The sequence below is a fragment of the Triticum urartu genome, chromosome 2 (genome assembly GCF_003073215.2).
Source record: "Triticum urartu cultivar G1812 chromosome 2, Tu2.1, whole genome shotgun sequence".
Lineage (NCBI taxonomy): Eukaryota > Viridiplantae > Streptophyta > Magnoliopsida > Poales > Poaceae > Triticum > Triticum urartu.
This window is the reverse complement of record NC_053023.1, coordinates 402,397,876-402,420,815: the sequence shown is the minus strand read 5'-3', so window position 1 is coordinate 402,420,815 and position 22,940 is coordinate 402,397,876. Positions and strand designations below refer to the sequence as shown.

The 22,940-nt window shown below is 47.2% G+C and overlaps 2 protein-coding genes across 2 annotated transcripts; one reads left to right on the top strand and one right to left on the bottom strand.

The window, feature by feature from the left end:
• Window positions 1-4,160: 4,160 nt before the first annotated feature.
• On the top strand, window positions 4,161-7,463 carry LOC125537538 (F-box/LRR-repeat protein At5g02910-like). Its single transcript, XM_048700855.1, has 3 exons — window positions 4,161-5,249; window positions 5,660-5,833; window positions 6,725-7,463. The coding sequence occupies exons 1-3, from the start codon at window positions 4,221-4,223 to the stop codon at window positions 7,049-7,051; spliced, it is 1,530 nt and encodes a 509-aa protein (XP_048556812.1). The 5' UTR covers window positions 4,161-4,220; the 3' UTR covers window positions 7,052-7,463.
• Window positions 7,464-8,155: 692 nt separating this feature from the next.
• On the bottom strand, window positions 8,156-10,532 carry LOC125537537 (pentatricopeptide repeat-containing protein ELI1, chloroplastic). Its single transcript, XM_048700854.1, has one exon. The coding sequence runs from the start codon at window positions 10,510-10,512 to the stop codon at window positions 8,587-8,589; it is 1,926 nt and encodes a 641-aa protein (XP_048556811.1). The 5' UTR covers window positions 10,513-10,532; the 3' UTR covers window positions 8,156-8,586.
• Between the last annotated feature and the right edge of the window lie 12,408 nt (window positions 10,533-22,940).

The window sequence follows — 22,940 nt, the reverse complement described above, 5'->3', positions numbered from 1 at the left end:
TGACAAGTAGACCTACTCCTTCCTGCAGCTACTACTATTACTCCACCAATTGACCGCTATCTAGCATGCATCTATGGTATGAAGTTCATGACAAACAGAGTAATGCCTTAAGCAAGATGACATGACATAGACAAAGTAAACTCAAGCAATATGATTAAACCCCGTCGTTTTACCCTTAATAGCAACAATACAGTATGTGCCTCGCTACCCCTTCTATCACTGGGTGAGGACACCGCGAGATTGAACCCATTACAAAGCACCTCTCCCAATGAAGATAATCAATATAGTTTGCCAAACCAAACGGATAGATCGGAGAGAAATACAAAGTTATAACAATCATGTATAATAAAGTTCAGAAAAGACTCAATTACTTTCAAGGAATAATTAGATCATAAACCCACAATTCATCGAATCCCAACAAACACATCGCAAAAGAAGATTACATCGGATAGAAATCTAGGAAAATTGAGGAGAACATTGTATTGACGATCAAAGAGAGAGAAGAAGCCATGTAGCTACTAGCTATGGACCCACATGTCTGTGGTAAACTACTCACGCATCATCAGAAGGCAGCAAGGATGTTATAGATGCCCTCCGTGATTGATTCGCCCTCCGACAAAGTACCAGAAAAGGCCTCTAGATGGGATCTCGGAAGAACAGAAGGTTGCGGCAGTGGAGAAGTGTTTTGGGTTGCTCTCTGTTGGTTTGGGAATATTTGTAAATTTATAGAGGTGGAATTAGGTCAAGCGGAGCTATGTGAGACCCATGAGCTCAGGGGTGCGCCTACCCACTAGGCCGCGCCTTCTGAGTTGGTGGCTCTCCCGTAGGTCTTCTGGCCGCCTCCCGGACCTTCTAGTGTCCCTTCTGGTCCAAAAAAACACCATAAAGTCTCATCATGTTTGGACTTTGTTTGGTATTGATTTTCTGAAAAGCCAAAAACAAGCAGAAGAACAGGAACTAGCGCTGGGCACTGGGTTAATAGGTTAGTCCCAAAAATGATATAAAGTACCAGAAAATTTCATATAAATCATCCAAGATTGATAATATAATAGCACGAAACAATCAAAAATTATAGATACATTGGAGATGTATCACTCCCCTCTTGGGCCCTTGTGGCCCAAGATGACTTCCACATCTTGACCTTTTAAGGCCCGTTGATATTAAATTAAACGTAAAATAGTCCTAAGTATTTTCAAACCATTATATATGTATGTATGTATGTATGTATGTATGTATGTATGTATGTATGTATGTATGTAATTTAACATCCCCAGAAACATTTTCCACCTATATATATATATTTATCAGTAATACCCGGTATTACCCAAAATTCACCGAAACCCTTCGGGTGACCCCAAAATGCTTCTAGATCCTATCGGAACTATTCTGAATATTGATGAAACAATTCCTCAAATATATTCTCATCGCTCCCGTCCTACTAACACTCAGTAGATCGTGACTGCCTTAAGCTTGAACCCCGTAGGTTTGGTAACCCATAGACATGAATGAAACCGTCTGTTTAATGACCGAGAGTGTGGACCGTGGACGTCCATATCGATCCCTATGAGCACATGAACGAATATTCCAGTGAACCTATGGTTATCATATGATGTTCCCTTTGCTTCACTATACTTCATGAAACTCGGATACATCAGTATCCTCCTGAGTCATCACTATGCTCACTATATCAAAATCCTCATTACCAGTTTTGTTCTTCTTTCTCATTATTGTGTTCTGGCATCCACATGAAGTAATCACCTGTGTCTGGCAAGACAATGATGGATGTCGTCACACTGAGAGGGCCCTAAGAATATCTCGCCATCGTCGGAGGAGCAAACCCCACTCTTGATCTATCTGGCCACTTGTCAAACTTTCCGATGAACCTGTAAGTTGTCGTTATGATCACTGTGTTACATGTGACATTTGAGCAACCCCACAACCCACCGTACAGTAAGAAGTGACCACGATACTCCCGTGGTCTAAGGAGCAAAATCACATGTTGACACTCCATGTTATTACAGCTGATTACAGACGATATTAACTCAATTCATAACAGACAATATTGGGTCGATTCAATATAACCGTTCTTCTAACATCATAATCTCAATGTTGTTTTAGGATCATCGTTACACTTAAGGATACCCTAAAATCCGGAAAACATGATCACCAACAACACTTGAGCTAGTCCTAGATGCAAGACTAGGAACCTTTTATTTGACCGTTTATCATTCCACATGTGCATATAAGTTTTCCACTGAATTGCATATTCTAGGATCATTGCAGTTATATCATAGAATTTAAAGTCTATAATTATGAATATGGAAATATAATAATACAAATATTATTGCCTCTAGGGCATACTTCCAACACCACCTGCATTGCCGAAAGCTTCACAACCACCACCTCCCTTGACAAAACCTCCGCCGCCACCATTCCCGAAACCAACACCACCTCCACCCCCACTACCATGGCCGAAAGAAAAATCACCTCCAACCCCCCCACCATCTCTACTTCATTATAGTCGTCACCCCTCTCGTCCACCTCAGCTTCGACCTCTGGTTGCATGCCCGAATCGAAAGCGTCAAGTGGAGCACTCAAGTCCACCTCGTTCTCCTCCAACAAGTCGGCATATGATGTATCCATGTTGTAGCTACAAAATTCGACGACCAAAACACTAAGGAAATGAAGTAAAGCTCATTGGAGCAAAGGGAATTTTTTTTACCTCTGCGATGTTTAATCGAACATGTTGTGGGCGCTAGTGGAGTCGACGGGATTGCGAAGCACATGGCCTGCGGAAGGGGGTGGAGGAGGCACCCACCCTCACGCCGTGGCTGCCTTCTTTCTTGGCCCCTTCAATTGCGACTTCGGTCGTCTGCCGGAGGGGGTGGAGAAGGCGGTCATCCTCGAGCCGAAGATTGCGATGGGAGGGAGCATTCCTACGGCGGGCATGGATCCATGGACGGCGTGGTTCCCTTGACACTTTTGCTTGATGTCGGTGGTGGAAGGAGTTGGAGTAGCTGCGGGGAGCATGGCTGCAAGAGGCGCGAGAGGACGAGCCGGCACTGATGGAGCCGGTAGCGCATGAAATGCGATGGCCAGTGGTTGCGGGAACTCCATACCGGCGATTAGAGGCGCGGTGAAGAGGGACGACGCGGGTCCGAAGAGATTGAGGGTGATGGTGGTGTGGAGGGGCGGAAGTTTCCCTCCCACAAAGTCGCGCATGGGATAGAGGGAGCGGCAAAATAGGGGAACAACTGAAGATTTGGCAAGTGTAGGTCGAAATATGCATGTCCCCGCAATTTTTTTTACAAGACTGACCGTTTTATGGGGTCTGGTCGAGACGATTTTTTGTCTTGGTTCTGTGAAATGGCGATTATTTTATGGGGAGGGGATTCACGGGATCTACTAGAGTTGCTTTAAGCCTTTGTATGAATAACATGCCACCCTAAATTAATACAATCTCCATTTACCTCCTTTACCCCCGCAAGAAGAAAAGATTAGCATGCAGTAGCTCCTAGTAACACCCAAAAAGAAAAAAAAACCCGATAAGTATTGAACGCCACCTACGAGCACATGGCAACTTCGAACATTTTCAAGGGCAATTTTTTCTTTTTTGAGTTTTCCGAGGGCAAATTTAGTGACACGAGGCAAGTTTAGTGACGCGAGGATGATAACTTTCGTGCTTCAGTTTTTTTGAGAGAAAAATGTCGTGCTTGCCAACTAACTTTACATCCTTGCGTTGCTAAACTTGCCATATTTTTTTTTAAAGTTTCTGTGTGTAGTACTTATCATTTTCGGTAAGAAAACATACTCACTTCGTCTTAAAATAAGTGTCTCAACTTTATACTAAATAAATACCTATTCGGCATCCCACCGCTCCACACTCTCGCTCCCAGAGCTGGCGGAGTTGAAGTTAAAAATTACGGAGCGGGGGAACGGGTGCTCCGCAGATCCTTGAATTCACGGAGCAGGTGGATTGCCGAACAGGCCTAAGTGTCTTATTTTGGGACAGAGGGGTACATGGAAGTCCAAGAATCGGTGAATCTTCCTGCAATAGCTGTCAAGTTTGGGCCAGTAGCTACCACATAAAAAGGGCCCAGGGAAGCCCAATATGACGAGGCTTTACGTCCCAGTTAAGACCTACCGACCTACCTTCCTTATTTGGCTCCACCATAACTTTGGGCCTCTATACTGCCCGTTAGCGGTTTCGCCTCCCCGAAATGCTTCTTCCTGTGGGCAACCACGGCGGCGACGGCGACTGCGGCACCGTTCAGCTCGCCGCCGAGATCGAGGAGCTCTCCTTGGGTTCCACGGGCGGTCTAGGGGACCGTCTCAGCGCGCTCCCCGACGATATCCTCCATTCCATCCTCTTGCGCCTCCCTTCCACCCCCGCCGCCGCCCGGACCTGCGTCCTCTCACGCCGCTGGCGCGGCATCTGGGCCCAGCTCCCGGAGATCCGATTCCCCTTCCCCTACGACCCGGCCGCCGTCGGCCCCGCGCTCGCCGCTGGCCCGGCCCTCCGCCTCCTCCACGTTGCGTGCCGCGACGACACCGGCGCGAACGCTTGGCTCCGCACCGCCGCGAGCCGCCTCATCGCAGGCGGAGAGATTTACTTCTACAACAGGACGCCGGGGGAGGAGAAGGGGCAGGCGGAGGCGCTGTCCTGGCAGTGCCGCACCTTCGAGCTGCCCTGCTTCGAGACGGCTGCCAAGGTATGGCTCCGCCTAGGGTTCGTCGACCTGGGGCTCCCACCGACCGGCGTGTTCTTCAGGCTCACTGAGCTGCGCTTGGAACACGTGAATTTGGAGTGTGGTTTCCAGCTCGGCGACATGGTCTCGTCGCCACGGTGCCCGGCGCTGCGGGAGCTCTGCATTGCAAGGGCCCGGGGAGTGGCCAGCCTCTGCATCATCTCGCAGACACTTGAGCGTCTTGAATTGGATATTCTGCATGGACTTGAGGAGCTCACTGTTGTTGCGCCAATGCTCAGAGCGTTGAATGTGCACGCTTGCTTTGCTTGGAGGAAGCCAGTCGCTGCCATTTATGCATCGAGGCTGGAGGTTCTCTGGTGGAGTGATGCATTTGATCCGAGCTTCGTACTGTTCAGCGACGTGCAGAATCTCCAGCAGCTGACCACCTTCGACATTCATGTTTATGGGCGCTTTGATTACGCACTCCTTCAGGATTATGTGATGCTCTTACAGCACTTTCCAACTGTCTCCTGCCTTGACCTCAAACTGAACTATCAACGTGTGAGTACACCTTCTCTTTAATGTGGAAATACACTACTACTGTACTTAGTAAGAAGCTACAATCTGATGCCACAAAATTACCTTTAGAGTTCAATAGATTATTTTTGTATACTTGCTTGTTATGACTTACTCAACAATTGGAACAACAGGAACAACTATTATTTAAACTGCTTAGATCATATTATCATGTCAAACTTCAGAGTTGAGGCTAAAACTCAGAATATATTTCTAGAGAATTAGCATTGCAATTGTTCATTCTTATACCGTGGAAATCTTCAGTGGCAAACATAATTTCAAACAAGTTCATTGTGTTATCTGTTGGCTTGTAAAAAAAGTAGTCTTAATGAATAGACAGTTCGCTTTCGAAACTACATTGTTCAGTTTTGGGCTGTCTTCCTTTGCTTTTGCAGGATTTAAGTCAGTATGAATACTTGATGGGTATCATAACCAAGCTTCCCAACATTAAGATTTTGTCTCTGTGGTTACACACAAAAGGACATGCAATTGGGCCTTCTGTGTTCCATCTGCTGAGCAAATGTCCTGGTGTTAGAGAGCTGAAGCTGACATTACTTGATAACTTAGAGGTAAAGTTATGAGAACTTCTCTTATGTAGTACTCCCTCTGTAAAGAAATACAAGAGCGTTTAGATCTCTATACAGAGGGGGTACTTTGGTTATTGCTGGAGTGATGTTAATTGATTGAAAAGCATTTACGCCATTCTCACACTGAGGCTTAATCTGCTAACAGCATATTCTGTTGATTTAATATCGTTGGTTTGCTCTAAATTTTATGATTAGAAATACATGAACGCCATGAAACTATGAAATTGACCCGATTTCAGTCATGCAGTCAATTCCTCATGCATGTCCAGACCCCAGTTTTGATCTTGTAGCTGATTCAGTAGTCTAGGCTGTTTAAGTTCTACTTCAACCCACTTTGGTATTTTCTTTTTTCTGCCATTATATATTTTACATTTCTATATTTTCTTTAGTTTAGTCTCCAGTAAAACTATTGTGAAATGATCCTCTACCATTTAGTTCCAGTGTTATGTTTTTCTTTTTTGATGGAAGCTCCACTGCTATGTTGAGATGGAGCAGTTCAAATGGATGTCAAGTTAGGCCTCACACATTCGAAAGATACTTCGAAGACCGGATACACATGTCACAAAGATTGGTGCCTATGCGAGCCCAACTGATGGTGTCTATGCGAGCAATGAGCACCAACAGATGCTGTTAGAGGCCTTGGCCTCAGATCAATTTCAAGCAATTTTTTAAATATGGATAACTGGCAACTGGTGGTACATATATATACTTAGGTTTGGTGCTATTGTACAAAAATATGTTTTTCTCATAGCACTATGTTTGCACCAAGGATCTATTTCTTTGATAGCTATTGCTGATGATACATCTCGACCTTTTGGTACCATTCCTCTGTTGTCTTCAGTTAGTCTTGAGCATACTGTCTGTTTATTTCAGGTGGATACACCATGCACATCGGTTTGTGCTTGTGGTCAGCAACAGAACTGGAGTACATCTTACACCTTGGATGTCCTTGACGAAGTGGAAATCCGTAACTTCAGAGGATTGAAACATGATTTTGCCTTTGTGGATATGCTGTTTGGTGTGTCCACGGCAATAAAGAAGATGACGATAACACTCCATCATCTGGCCAGTCCAAGTGAGGAGCTCTGCAGCTTGGGCAACCTGGGGACCTGTTTCGAAATAAATTATAATACGAGCAAGGTGTCGAATGCACCGCCCGACAGCCTTTTCCCAAAGACTCCGGATGACTGTTGTGAATAGTAATTGTGCGGTGAAATTGCTCCACACACGACAGAGTGTGGCCGATCTATGCACGACCAAACAATCGAGCGGACATTGCACGGTTGTGGACAAGATTCCCTGGCTGGATTTTATCGTCATGCGCTGGTCGTCCAAGTTTTGTCGTCCGCCTAGCACTGCTCATTGTGCAGTTTAGTCTCGGGCCCTGATGCTCTTGATGCGGTATCTTGATGTGAATTAGTTGCATACCTTGCAAATATTTTTTCCTTTCTGAAAGAAGATCCTTGCATTCTCACCATCCCTTGTTGCAAACTATAGAGGAACTGGATATTTGTTGCCAACTTGCCGTTATATCATGTTTCATGTCAGGACACAAGCTAATATCTTGTGGCGTGAAGATATGCTTCTATAAAGCTGTGTTCTCAACTGCAAATGTACAAGTTTCGTTAACCTATGTCACCAATTGGAGCATGCCATGCCGTTGAAATGTCGAATTATGTAGAACTTCAGTTCGGTCTTTTCCTTTGTCCGGTCCTCTTCCCCGTTTCACCTATCTGCATTCTTTTGTTTAAATCAAGATTTAGAACCAACTAAAATTACTCCCACAGGAGCTACAGCTACATCATATACACTCAAATTAAGAATGTTTGAAATTCAGCAAGCTGCAAAAGGTATGCTGTGGAACATCACAAAGACAAAATTGCTAGCTGGGAAACAGCAAAAAGTTTCTCAAATCAGTGTGCATGTGCATCAGAAAAAAAACTCATCAGCTTAATTGAAACCTGCCAAATATGTCAAGTGACACGGAAAATGTTGGGTACTGCACTGAATATACTGTCAAGAAATAACTTAGCCACAAACATAAAATCATAATTGAGTAAAAATAATCTTGGCTGAATTCATAATCTGCGGGCTATCCGAAATTCTAAAAGCTGTGAACTGACAGAAACTTGCTCCAATTTGTCATAAATCAGCTTTCCCACTCATGCAGTTCACTGAAAGAGTAATCCAGTACCTGTAGGTATAACAGTAACAAGAAATAATCCTAGATGCATGAGCAAGAGCGTGGCAAAGTATCAGTTCACAATCTAGAGTGCAATCACAGAAAACAAGATAACTTGTATGTACCAGAGAATTAGGGGAGGTATATTTTTGTTTTGATGGGAAGGAAGAAAGAATTCAAATTAAAAGCATTTCATGTCCCTGCAGAGCCACAACCTAACACAAAACTATGGCTGATATACAGACAAGATAAAGGTTCTTTACAAAAATCTTCCTATTTTTGCAAGTGACATTTATACTTGTCCACCACTTTATGGCTAACAGTGTATTAAGGGTAAATTTGAAGAGTGTGAAAGATGAAATTCTTGGCTGCTCCCAACGCAGTTCACACATCAGCATCATATCTCAACTACCGATTTGTCTTCTCCATTTTCTCTCTCTTTAAGATTAACTCCACAACACATAGGCACATCGTACATCAGTTCACAAGCAGCAGAGCAGAAATGTTAGTAGCCCTATTTACCGTGCATAAAGTTTGAGATGCCATAACGGCATCACCAGTAATCTCCACAAGTGCAGGACCCGTCGACAAAATGGTGGAATCTGTTTCTGTCTCTGAACACGATCTTCCTGTTAGTGATCTTGGATATCAGCTTCAGCACTGCATGGCAGTCAGAGCACGCCCGTAGGTTCTTGACAATCTTGATCGTTGCCCCAGGCTGCGTGCTTATCAGTCCAAATGCAACGGCAAGCTTCTCGCTGTGGACCGCAAGGGCCTTCTCCTTCGTGGCCTCGTCCAGGTCATGCAGAACCAGCTCTGTTTGCGGAACATGTCCATGCTCCTTCACAAGGCCATTCATCTTGTCTAACATGGCATATATTTCATTGGTGCAGGGGTGGCTCATATCCCCCGCAATGAACTCGTATACCTTGCGGTCTATCTCAATAGCACTACACCCAGGCTCTTTCTGGATACCACTAGCCTTCATCATCGACCGCACCCGCGCCACTTCTTCCCATTTACCGACAGCTGCATAGATGTTGGAAAGGAGGATATACATCCCTGAGTTGGCTAACCCCTTGGCAACAAGGAAGTCCGCAATCCGCTGGCCTAACGCCATGTTCTTGTGAAGCCGGCATGCAGCAAGTAGTGACACCCACATGACAGCGTCAGGTGTTATTGTCATGTTCTGCACAAGATGGAATGCTTCTTCTATGAGTCCCGCACGACCCAGAAGGTCCACCATGCAACCAAAGTGCTCGATCTTGGGATCAATGCCGTACTCATGCCCCATTGACTGGAAGAACCTGCGGCCCTCCTCAACCAGCCCAGAATGACTGCACGCATTGAGCAAACCAATGAAGGTGATATCTGTCGGCCACAGGCCCTGCTCCCGCAATTGCACAAACATCTCCAGTGCCTTTCTGCTATCTCCGTGCATTGCATAACCATTGATCATGGCGTTCCACACAACAATATCTTTGTCACCAATGCTGTGGAATACGGCAACCGCGTCCTCCAAGCTTCCGCACTTGCAGTACATGTCAATGAGTGCCGTGCCCACTCTGACATTGAGTTGAACACGCCGACTGTTCTTGACATAGGAATGAAGCCACTTCCCTGACTCCACCGTACCAAGCTGTGCAACCGCAGACAGCACCAGCACAACTGTCACCTCGTCAGGCTCAACGCTCGATCTCAGCATCCGCCGGAACAATTGGAGCGCTTCATTAGGCTTCCCGTGCTGCGTGTACCCGTCAATCATCGCGTTCCAACAGATGAAGTCCTTCCTGGGCAACCCGTCGAACAGCCTGCGCGCGTCGTCCAGCGCCCCCATGTTCGCGTAGCAGGTGAGCATCGCCGTGACAGACACGACGTGCGGATCTGGCATCTCGTCGAAAAGAGCACGAGCGGCGGCGGAGTCCCCCGCCCGCGCGTACATGCTGAGCAGCGCGGTGGCGACGTAGGAGTCGCCGGAGAGGGCCAGCTTGAAAGCGTACGCGTGCAGGGCGCGCCCCAGGGCGAGTCCGCGGCAAGCGGGGAGGGATGCGGAGAGGGTGTGGGCGGTGGGCAGGAGACCCTCGGACAGCATGTCGGAGAGGAGCGCGAGCGCGGCGAGGTGGAGGCCGCGGGAGGAGTGGGCATGGATGGCGGAGGTGTAGAAGATGGCGGTGGGGTCCTGGGTGCGGCGGAGGAGGGTTAGCGAGAGGCCGAGGCGGCCGGACGCGGCGTAGGCGCGCTGCAGGCGGAAGGCGACGGCCCGGTCGCTGTCGAGGCCCGTGCGGACCACGGCCGCGTGAAGCTCGGAGGCGCGGCGGGCGGTCGAGCAGGCGGCAAGGAGCGACGCGGCGCGATCGGCGGTGAGGGCGACATGGTGGCCGCCGGAGTCCCTGGCTGGGGCGACGGAGGGGAGCACTGCGGCGGACATGTGGGAGGCCGCGACGGACTGCGGGGCGGGAGGGGGGGAGTGGCGCGTCATTCACTGGCTCAGTCTCACTGCGCAGCTTATCCTCGCAAGATGATGGGCCTAGTTTGGGGATATTTTTTCAAAACTATGATGCATTTTATAGCAAATTCGGAACTATAGCAAAGAATGGAGAAAAATCAAAACTAGCACCCCGTCGGCCACGCATGGCCCGAAAAGGGTGTTTTCGGCCTCCCTTTGGTCGAAATGGACTTTTCGGCCTTGCCTTGACCGAAAAGGTGCGTACTTCGGCCAAAAAGACATTTTTGGTCAGGAGTAGGCCGAAAAGTCCTTTTTGTCAGGAGTAGGCCGAAAAGTCCCTTGGGTTCACCTTTTCACGTTAATGGTTGACCGAAGTAGCATGGCTCCACTCTTCGGCTTACGTTAGGCCGAAGCGATTTTTTTTTTAAATTTTGGTATATAAATACTATGCAACCATTGCCCATCTTACACATTAAAAAAAAATATTTTCGCGCAACCCTTTTCCCTTAATATTTTTGTGACGCCCCCGTTTTGACCGTACACTAATCATACACGCAAATGTGTACGATCAAGATCAGGGACTCACGGGAAGATATCACAACACAACTCTACCAATAAAATAAGTCATACAAGCATCATATTACAAGCCAGGGGCCTCGAGGGCTCGAATACAAGAGCTCGATCGCAGACGAGTCAGCGGAAGCAACAATATCTGGGTACAGACATAAGTTAAACAAGTTTGCCTTAAGAAGGCTAGCACAAACTGGGATACAGATCGAAAGAGGCGCAGGCCTCCTGCCTGGGATCCTCCTAAACTACTCCTGGTCGTCGTCAGCGGGCATCACGTAGTAGTAGGCACCTCCGGTGTAGTAGGGGTCGTCGTCGACGGTGGCGTCTGGCTCCTGGGCTCCAACATCTGGTTGCGACAACTAGATAGAAGGGATAGAGGGAAAGAAGGAGAAAGCAACCGTGAGTACTCATCCAAAGTACTCGCAAGCAAGAAGCTACACTACATATGCATGGGTAAATGTGTAAAGGGCCATATCGGTGGACTGAACTGCAGAAAGACAGATTAAGAGGGGGGATAGCTAATCCTTTCGAAGACTACGCTTCTGGCAGCCTCCGTCTTGCAACATGTAGAAGGGAGTAGACTGAAGTCCTCCAAGTATCATCGCATAGCATAACCCTAACCGATGATCCTCCCCTCGTCGCCCTGTGAGAGAGCGACCACCGGTTGTATCTGGCACTTGGAAGGGTGTGTTTTATTAAGTATCTGGTTCTAGTTGTCATAAGGTCAAGATACAACTCCAAGTCGTCCTGTTACCGAAGATCACGGCTATTCGAATAGATTAACTTCCCTGCAGGGGTGCACCACATAACCCAACACGCTCGATCCCATTTGGCCGGACACACTTTTCTGGGTCATGCCCGGCCTCGGAAGATCAACACGTCGCAGCCCCACCTAGACCAACAGAGAGGTCAGCACGCTGGTCTAAACCTAAGCGCCCAGGGGTCTGGGCCCATCGCCCTTAGCACACCTGCACGTTGCGTGGGCGGCCGGAAGCAGACCTAGCCTAGTAGGCGTTCCAGTCCAATCCAGCGCGCGCCGCTCCGTTGCTGATGTCACGAAGGCTTCGGCTGATACCACGACGTCGAGTGCCCATAACTGTTCCCGCGTAGATGGTTAGTGCGTATAGACCAAATGGCCAGACTCAGATCAAATACCCAGATCTCGTTAAGCGTGTTAAGTATCCGCGAACGCCGATCAGGGCCAGGCCCACCTCTCTCCTAGGTGGTCTCAACCTGCCCTGTCGCTTCGCCTCAAAGTAACAGTCGGGGGCCGTCGGGAACCCAAGCCCACCTCTACCGGGATGGAGCCACCTGCCCCTTCAGCCCCCATCTCCGAACAGTATCACAGGTAACGTGACTGTGTAAAGTATATTGTATATGCCCGTGATCACCTCCCGAAGTGATCACGGCCCAGTAGTATAGCATGGCAGACGGACAAGAGTGTAGGGCCACTGATGGAACACTAGCATCCTATACTAAGCAGTAGGATAGCAGGTAATGGTAACATCAGTAGTAGCAAGGACAGGCTATGCATCAGGATAGGAATAACGGAAAGCAGTAACATGCTACACTACTCTAATGCAAGCAGCATAGAGAAGAGTAGGCGATATCTGGTGATCAAAGGGGGGGGGCTTGCCTGGTTGCTCAGACAAGAATGAGGGGCCGTCAACACCGTAGTCGACCGGGGCATCAGCGGCGTCGGTCTCGTAGTCTACCGGAAAGAAGTAACAGAGGGGGAACACAATAAATAACAGAGCAATCAAATCATAACATGACAAACGTGGTGCTAGAGGTGATCTAACGCAGGGATAGGTGATACCGGCGAAGGGGGGAAACATCCGGGAAAGTATCCCGGTGTTTCGCGTTTTCGGGCAGAGGAGCCGGAGGTGAAATGTTGCAGGTTCACTATGCTAGGGACGCGTGGCGGACGAACGGGCTGCGTATCCGAATTCGTCTCGTCGTTCTGAGCAACTTTCATGTAGAAATTATTTTCATCCGAGTTACGGATTAAAAGATATGATTTTCTAAAGATTTTATTAATTTCTGGAATTTAATTAATTAATTAATTAATTCGAAAATGAATTAATGACATCAGCATGATGTCATGCTGACATCAGCAGTCAATAGAGTTGACTTGGTCAACCTGACCAGTGGGTCCCACTGGTCAGTGACACATTTTAATTAAACAGTTTAATTAACCTAATCAAAATTAATTAGTGGGTGGGCCCCACTGTCATACTAATTAATTAGCTAATTAACAGTAGTTAATTAGGTTAACTAATCATCAGGTTAATTAATCTTATTTGGTTAATTTAATCAGAATTAATTAAGTTAATTAATTGGTTAATTAATTAATTAATTTCATTATTTATCTATTTATTTAATTTATTTTTTTATTTTCGTTCTGGGCGTGGGCCCCATTCGTCATAGGCCCAAGGGGGCCAAACAGGGTAGGGCGCTACTGGTAACGGGCGCGGGGGCGCCCGACAGGGGCCAACCCGGGCGCTGGCCTCGGGCGAGACCAGCGGCGCGGCGGGGCCAGTCCGGCCACCGGCGGCGAGGCAGCAGCAACGCCGGTGAGGTGGGGGCAGGCAGCAAGCAGTGGGAGGCGGCGGCGGTAGCGAGCGGGGATGGGCCCCGGGCGCGGCAGCAGGCGAGCGAGGCCGTGCGGGGCGAGCTCCGGAGGCAGAGGCCAACGGCGAGCGTGGCTGCGGGCGGTGGGGAGCAGGAGCGCGCGGCCAGGGGGTGCAGCGGGCGGCGCCGTCGAGGGGGGCCGCGAGCGGAGCGGGGCAGGTCGCGGCGGGCGGCGTGGCTGGGCGTCGGCGGATGCTGGGCGCAGTCAGCGCCGGCGAGGACGCCACGGGCGCGGGGTCAGAGAGGGGAGAGAGAGAGAGGAGGAGGGGGTTTCCTCACCCCACGTTGCAGGGGAACAAGCGGCGAGGCTCGAGGCGGCTGCTCGGGGGAGAGACGAGGGTGCATTCCGGTGAGGTGGCTCCTGCGGCGGGGTCCCGGGCGGCGGCGACGCGGCGTCGGCGTCGTGGCGAGGAGGAGGCCGTCGGGGAGGAGATGAGGAGGCGTCCGGTGAGGTCCAGGTCAATGGCCGACGCGGCCGGCGCGGCGAAAAGCACCGGCGAGCGGGCGAGGCGCGAGGTCGAGCGCCCCCGATCCCGATCTGGATCGGGGAGGGAGAGCGGGGAGTGGGGGAGAGTGGGGACGTGGGCTAGGGTTCGGTCGCCCAGGGGGTTATGGGGGAGTGGGGGGGGCGGCCTGGGCCTGGCCTGGCTAGCGGCTGGGCCGCTTGGCCCAGTACGGGGGGGGGTCTGTCTTATTTTATTTTTTTGTTTTGTATTTCCTTTTCTTTTATTTATTTCCTTTTCTGTTTTATTTTATTCCTCATTGTAATTTAGTTTTGTGAAGTACAAAAATGATCCCTAAATTGGTAATAGGAATTATACCACTGCCACAATTAACTTGGCACCTAAATATATTAGTTTGTAATTGTTTATCATTTTAAAGCATTTAAACAATCATTTTTGCTACTGTGTTAGTTTATTTAGTGCATTTAAGTATTTTATTAAGAGATGATCTCTTCACCAGCATTTATTATGGATTATTAGACACATTAGGGACAATTTAGTTTTGACTTTTGAAAACTTTAATTGTTTTGACTTTAATTCAAATTTGAATTTGGTTCGGTTCCGAGCTACCACGAGATTATCAACAATAATCGAGGTGACGTGGCATCATTACCAGAGGGTTACTGTAGCTTGATTACCCGGGCGTCACAATTTTCCCGCCAACCCCTTCCCGTCATATGTTCCTGCCACCCGTTTCCCGCCAACCCCTTCCCGCCATATGTTCCCGCCAACCCTTTCCCGCCATACCACAGTATACCATTAAATAAATTCTTCATATTTAAATCATGTTTATCAAAATCTTTCCCCTTTTTTTAAATGTATATAAAAAATTAATTTCTTTTTATATAAATACATTAGCCAGATGCTATCCTATTTGGCTGGTAACACATATACCCAGCGTGAGGTCAGGTTTTTGACTCTATCGCTTGCGCTTTTATCCCATTTTTTAAATATGAAGAATTTATTTAATGTTATACTGTGGTATGGCGGGAAAGGGTTGGTGGAAAACGGATGGCAGGAACATATGGCGGGAAGGGGTTGGCGGGAAACGGATGGCGGGAAGGGGTTGGCGGGAAACGGATGGCGGGAAAGAGTTGACGGGGAAATATTAAGGGGAAAGGGTTGCGCGGAAATATATTTTTCAGTGTCTAAGATGGATAGTGGTTGCACAGTATTTATGTACCAAAATTAAAAAAAACGCTTCAGCCTAACGTAAGCCGAAGAGTGGAGCCATGCAACTTCGGTCAACCATTAATGTGAAAAGGTGGGCCCAAGGGATTTTTCGGCCTACTCCTGACCAAAAAGTACTTTTCGGCCTACTCCTGACCAAAAAGGTCTTTTCGGCCCAGGTACGCACCTCTTCGGCCAAGGCAAGACCGAAAAGTCCATTTCGGCCAAAGGGAGGCCGAAAACACCCTTTTCGGCCCACGCGTGGCCAATGGGGTGCTAGTTTTGATTTTTTTCCACTCTTTGCTACATTCTGAATTTGCTATAAAATATGTCATAGTTTTGAAAAAACTACGAAGGCAAATATCATAGAAATGGGGCTACGAAGGCAAATATCGTAGAAATTGGCCGAGTCACGTCCTCAGGAGTCCAAATTTCGCTGGTTAGGGCCAAAACTGATGCCGGAGGACCCAAGCCGAACCCGGCATGTTGGGGGACGCCTGGGAGGACTCCTATTGTCACATCCCTAGTTTCTGCTTATAATTATTTGCATCAGTGTGCATTCATGCATGATGTTTAAATTTTTGAATTTGGAATTGAGGGAATTCTCAAAGCCTCAAAATGAAATAAGGGGCAAGAACCCTAAAAATTTCATTCAATGAACCAAAAATGCTCTTCATTGATGTCTCGTATTTTTGGCAAGGGCTTAGACCCAAACCAAAAATAATGAACATTTTTAAAGAATAATTTTGGGCATTGAATTTAAATCATATTGTATTTGAATTTGGAATTATATTCATAATATATGGAATATATTTTCAAATAACCCTGAGTTATTTTATGCTAGTCCAAAGTATCTTCATAAAAACATTCAGAGTAGTTTAGCACTGTTTTAGTTCATGTGAATTTGCAAACAGTGGCAAATATTAAATAAAAACACAAAACGGAATTGAAACAGAGAGAAAAGGAAAGAACAGAAATGTACCTGGTGGCCTGCTACTTTAGTCGGCCCAGCTCCTGTGCAGCCCACTCGAGCCCAACTGCCGGTCATCTCCCTCCTCTCGCCAGGAGGACGAAAGGCGCGAGCACACGCTTGGCCACCTCCTGCCTGCTTGCCACTGCTGGAGTCGGCCCCGAGCGCCATGCAACCCCTGGAACCCCTCACTCTCTTCCTCTCCCTCGTTCCCCTCCTCTGTCTCACTCTCTCACGCACACCCGAACACGCCATTGCCGCCGCTTGCTGTTGCTGCGTCCACCGCCACCCCTCGCCTCTCCGACGCGCCCTTGAGCTCCGCCGTGCCTCCCTCGTCCTCTTCGTCAGCTCACGCGATCGGAAGAGCCCCGACGCGTCGTCCTCGACCTCATCTTCTTCCTCGGCCACAGGAGATTGCCGCCGGGATTCCGACGCCGTCAAGTCTTCCCCGAGCCCACTAATCCTCTCTCCGTCCTCCCTGTGAGCTGTTGCGTCCTCCCCCTCTCTTTCCTCTGCCGTTCATGCGCCCTAGCTAGCTCCACCACCGAGCCCGAGGGATCATCACCGCCGGCCATATCACCGCCGCCGCTGCAACCACTGGAGCTTGCGTATGAGCGCGTCTTTGTGCTTAGAGCATCTCCAGGAACCCGTAGCACTCGCGGGTTCGCCCTGCCGTGCCCTGTAGCGCTGCCTCTAAGCACACCCGAACTCCGGCCACCGTGCAAGTTGTCGCCGCCGTCGATTTAGGTCACCTGAGCTGCTGCTGCGCGCACCACAAGACTCGGACGAGCTCCAGCATCACGTAGAGCCTCTCAGCCGTCGATTTGGTCACCAGAGGTGCGTTTTCGACACCCTTCGCCGTCTCTGGCGTCGCTGGCGACGAGCCGCGGGTCAACTCCGGCGAGTTTGACCTCGATTGACCGAATTTGACCCCCCAGAGTCACTGACGTGTGGGCCAGGCACCCCCAGGTTAATCAAGTTAACCACCAAATTAGCACTAACAACCACTGTTAGCTAGCTGTGACACCGACACGCGGGGCCCACCGGTCAGGTTTGACCTGGACCACCCCGTTGACCTGCTGACGTCACAGTGACGTAGTGCCGACACAGTAAATGTTTTCTGTAGATTTAAATAAATCAGAAATGATTTATTTATTCCAGAAAATAGTTAAAACTTCTAAAACTCATAGAAATTCAACTGTAACTCCAAATGAAATAATTTATATATGAAAAATTATCAGAAAAATCCAATCTATCCATCTGTACCTTTTCCATGCATGTTAGAACAACTTATGGCTTCTGTTTAGGACAAATCAAAAAAATGGCATTTGCATATCCACATATGGAGTTTGAATTTGAATCTTGGATTCAAACCAACTTCATTTAAATTGTTGCTAGTTGCATTAGCTCAAACCACAACATATTGCCATGTCATGATCATGCATCATATTGTTGCATTGCATTGATTGTGTTTCTTCTCTGTTGCTGGTATTTTTCCCCTCTCAGTAGACGTGGTTCCGACGATGAGATCGATGACACCGATGAAGAACTATACTATCTTCAGAAGTGCCAGGCAAGCAAACCCCCTTGTTCATTCTGATACAATCCCACTCTCTCGCTTCTCCTCTCTTTTACTGCATTAGGACAACAACGATTCAACTGTTACATGATGCGGTAGTTGAACCCTTTTTCTCTGCATGACCTATCATTGCCACAGTAAATAGATGAAACCCACTAGCATGAGTAGGAGTTGTTTGAGCCCTAATGTGCCTACTCATTCATGCTTGTTGTCATGCCTGCTACTGCTTAGAGTTGAGTCAGGTCTGATTCATCGGGGATGAATTGGTATGTGGTGAACATGTCCTACTGTTGAGAGCTAAGTGTGTGAACACGATTTGGTAAAGGTAGCGGTGAGGGGCCATGTAGGAGTACATGGTGGGTTGTCTCATTGAAACCATCCTCAGGAACTGAGTTTTGTGTTTGTGATCCATGAACAGCTACTACCACACGTTGGGCCCTAAAATATGACCCCGCTCGACTTATTAACCCCCCTTGTCCTCTGTCCAGGAGTTGCAAGTAGTTTCTGGTGTTTGTAGTAAGCTGGAGGCCGTGTGCAGCGCTGACCCGAGGAGTGGGCTGTGATGCGGTAGGCACATGGCACGGTGTACCGGGACGCCCATTTGGTGCCTCGGGAACCCTGCACACATCGTTCGGGGCCGTAGTGGAAACCTCGGCTGGACTCCCTGCGGATGGAACCTGAATAGGCGATAAACCTGGACTAGGGACTTGTGTGGTTAGTCAGGTCGTGGTCTACACCCACGTCGGCTTTCGCTTGAAGTCTGCCGACCACATGTCGTGTGCAGACGTTAATTGGTGGAAACATGTGTGAAGAAGTACACCCCTGCAGGGTTATAAATGATCTATTCGGATAGCCGCGTCCGTGGTAAAGGACTTCTGGGTTGCCTATACAATTCATAGACAAGTGAAAGTGGATACTCTAAAATGCGCAAGATAAGCATGTGTAACATCCCAAAATTCTAAATTTTGGAATGTTATAATAAATAGATAGATTTGATTGATTGTTTGATTGATTGACTGAAAGTGAGTGAATTCGAAACTCTTTGAAAGTTAAATGAGAGGGAATAAAAGGACTTTCCCAAACTTCCATATTTGCTTTCTGATCTCCATGAATTCAAATTATTTTCAAATGCAAAACCCTAGAGAGAAGATGACATGACTTCTTCCATTTAAAATGAAAAGGGTGTTTGAAAAATATTTGAATTCCATTGGGAAATATTTTCCACTTCAGAAACTTTATGCAACTCAATGATTTTCACGAGAGAAGATAAAATGACTTCTTCAAATTATGGAATATGAGTTGGGAGTTTCAAAGGATCAATTTCAAGTCCTTTTGGATTTAATTTTCAATTTGGATTTATTTGAGTTTTATTCAAATTATTTTTCTCCAAAAATAAAATATATGGAAATTAGGGTAACATGATTCCCTACAATAGAAAATTGGAGAAAAATTAATTTGAAATCATTTTGGTATTTTTAAAATGATTTTAGTTGGATTTTAATAGACCAGTAGCACTCTTTGAATTATTAGTATTTGTGTGTATTTTATTTAATGCTAGAAAAATGTTCACCGTGTAGAAAATCTTTTTCTGAAAATTTTGATATATTATATGCCTATATAATATTTTATTTTATTTTGTTTTTCTCTCTTTCTTTGTCTGTGTTTATTTTAAAAAAAATCCCCTCACCAACTGGGCCGGCCCAGCCCCAGGCCAGGCCACGGCCCAGCCAGCCGCACCGCCTCCCTCCACCCGAGCGGGAGACCGCCGCCGCCACGACGCCGCCACCGACCTCGGCGTCCGTGCCAAGGTCGGGCACCTCTGCCCCCTCGCCCATGGCACTCCGCCCCGCCCCAATAAATAGGCCGCCGCCGCCGCCCCTCTCTCCACGCCGCCCCGCGCCGCATCTCGCGCCGCCGCCGCCCGCTGCTGCTGCCCGTGCGCCGCACTCTGCCCCTCCGCCGCAGCCGCGCCTCGCCTAGCCCCTCGCCGCCCCGCGTAGCTGCTGCCTCCGCCGCCCCTGCGCCGCTGCCGCCGCCGCGCCGGAGCGCGCTGCCCTCGCCGGAGCCACGCCGGCTCGCCGGACTCGTTCCGCCGCCGAAAACCGCCGGTTTTCGACGAAAACCCAACCGGTATAAACCGTGAACCTCTCCGGTTTATTTTTTTATTATTATTCGTTTTCGGTTTTATTCAGAAAACCTAGATCTGTTTTTTTAGGTTTAGTTATATAGCGAACGCTCGCTAGTTTAGGGTTTGTAGCGAACAGTTTTCGTCCGTTAGCGTTCGGTAACGAACGTTCGTAATTTAGTCTTCTTATTTTTCTGTATTTTCGGCCAGGGACCTAGATGTGAATACTTTATTTACAGAATAGTCCCTATACTTCAAACAAGCACAACTTTTTACTCGTTTGCCCAAATCCAACGAAACCAACGCTCACGTCTTCGTTATGATCCCCTCTATCCGGATAAACAACTTAAACATGTTTTTGAAAAGTTTAAAATTTGAATTAGATCATATTTGAAGTCAACCTTCTTTTGATCATATCTTTTTATCCGTAACTCCGTTTGAGTTGATTCTTTTTGCAAATCGAAGCTCTGGACCTAAACATTCTAATAAGGCCAAATTCACATAATTTTGGTACTGTTAGAAATTGTTTTATGTTGCAAGAGTTATTTTCTTGGTTTTGATGTTTCCGAATCGTCTTCTTCATTCTTTCTAATCTTTTGAGTGATTGCTTATGTGTGGTTACTATTGCTTGATTACGATAGATTGACCGGAGTGTGACGAGTAGATCTATCAAGAGTTTTGAGTGCGAACCATCTTCATCAACATTGCAGGCAAGTTCACACTTTGATCATACTTTTTCCTACTACCCAGTTTTATTGCATTAGATCAATCTTCACACATTGCATGATTAGGATCTAATTAAATTATGGGATGGGAAGTAGATGAGGTAGTACCTATTACCTGTATTATTATGAAACCTTTGGGAGTTACTTCTACGTTTGCTTATTATGCCATGATATGCTAGTAGACGTGGATTGGGTGAGTGATATCCATGACAGATGTGAGATTGATAATTTAATGGTTTACCTAAGGTGGCAACTTAAACACACATCTGGGTGGATTGAGGCACCTGATGTCTATCAGGACTTGCCTCTTTTTATTTTGGACCGCCACCCAGGCTCAAAGGGATCATGAGATTATTCATACTAGAAACTTCCGTGTGCAGCCACAAGCCATTATGGGCTCTGGCATAGTTGATTAAGTTGTGCGAACTCTTACAGTGGTAGACTAGCAGATGTAGGGGATGTAGGTGGTACGGTCTACCCGATCGTAAGGTGCTAGCGCTTCCGAAAGACTATGTCTCGGTCATCCGTTTCTCAAACACCATGTAGTGCGAGAAATCCAACGGAGGCGATCGAGTCTTGTGGGAAAAGTGCGCAAACCTCTGCAGAGTGTATAAACTAATCATGATTAGCCGTGTCCCCGGTTATGGACATCTTGAGTATCTAGTTCTTGGATTATCCTGTTGATCTCATCACGTTACTTTAAATAAATATTGTTGGGTTTTAATGATGTTACTTAATTGGGATTGAGAATGCTGTCAACCATTCTCAATGTTCAACAACCACCATGATAGTTAAATAAATTTATTCCTTTGCAGTAGGGAAAAATTGGCTTTTCGCAAAAACCTTATAACCATAGAGCTTTTCCACCAGCCATATATGCATATAGTGATAGCCATTGTTCATCATTTTCTCTATGGTGTGAATTTGCCAGTACATTCAATGTACTGACCCGTTTCGGGCTGCAACGTCTCATGTTGCAGGATTATCTTACGACGAGTAAGTGATACGTTAGGGTTACGATTTCTACACTCAACTTTGCCGTTGGTGTTGATGGGAATCCACAACCTTGTTGCTTCCGCTATATGGATTGAGGTAATAGTATTTACGTTACTTTATACATGTGATTTACCTCTGTTATAAATCCTTCGAGTACTGTGTGTGTCAGCATACCGATCCAGGGATGACACTTAAGCACAGAGACTTGATCCATTCGGGTCAGGTCGCTACAGCATGAGTGCTATCGATGGCCTTCTCGTAGGGAGACGGAAGCGGATCCATAGTGGTGTATTGATTGGTGAATATGTGAACTCATGTGCGCCACCTCAAAAGAGTTACTTGTAGATGTAGTTCAGGGTAGCCACTGAGTCAAAGCTGGCTTGGTGCATTTAAACTCCACCACCCCCTTTGTTGATACTGATGCATATGTAGCTAGTTCTGATGTAAGTCTTGCTAGATACATTTGTACTCATGTTTGCTTAGTTTACATTTTTGCAGAGAGACTTCAGTCTCACTAGTAGTTCCACGTGGACTTCTACATTTAGCCTGTTACCTCAGCTACGATCTTGTGCCCTCGGCAGGGTCTTGTAGATAGTCAGGCTTCTCAGCCTTTTTATTTGTAGTTGTCTGTACTCAGAAAAGTTAAGCTTCTGCATGTGCTTATTGCTTGTATGACTTGAATGCTGGGTCATCAGACCCATGTTTGTAATATCTGGCTCCTCGGAGCCTAATGAATAAATACTTTGAGTCATAGAGTTTTGTTGTGATGCCATGTTGTATTTGGACACATCGAGCATATTGTGTGTATGTTAATGAAATACTTGGTATGTGTGGGATTCGACATCCTAGTTGTTTATTCTTGGTAGCCTCTCTTACCGGTAAATGTCTCCTAGTGCTTCCACTGAGCATGGTAGCTTGCTACTACTCCGGAACACTTAGGCTGGCCGGCATGTGTCCTTCTTCGTTCCTGTGTCTGTCCCTTCGGGGAAATGTCACGCATTGTTCCTTTAAGTCCTTGTAGCTTGCTACGACTTGGGTTCATACGTTGATGACCGACACGTTCTTTGTTGGGTCATGTATGCCTGTCCCTGTAAGTTAGTGCCACTTTGGATTCATGACTAGTCATGTCGGCCCGGGTTCTCTATCATATGGATGCTAGGGGCACTATCATATACGTGAGCCAAAAGGC

Excerpts from the sequence above, each read along its gene's own strand:
- LOC125537537 (XM_048700854.1), bottom strand. The coding sequence starts at position 10,512 with ATGACGCGCCACTCCCCCCCTCCCGCCCCGCAGTCCGTCGCGGCCTCC.
- LOC125537538 (XM_048700855.1), top strand. The coding sequence starts at position 4,221 with ATGCTTCTTCCTGTGGGCAACCACGGCGGCGACGGCGACTGCGGCACC. Across the intron at positions 5,250-5,659 it reads TCAAACTGAACTATCAACGT|GATTTAAGTCAGTATGAATA; the intron begins GTGAGTACACCT and ends TTGCTTTTGCAG. Across the intron at positions 5,834-6,724 it reads CATTACTTGATAACTTAGAG|GTGGATACACCATGCACATC; the intron begins GTAAAGTTATGA and ends TGTTTATTTCAG.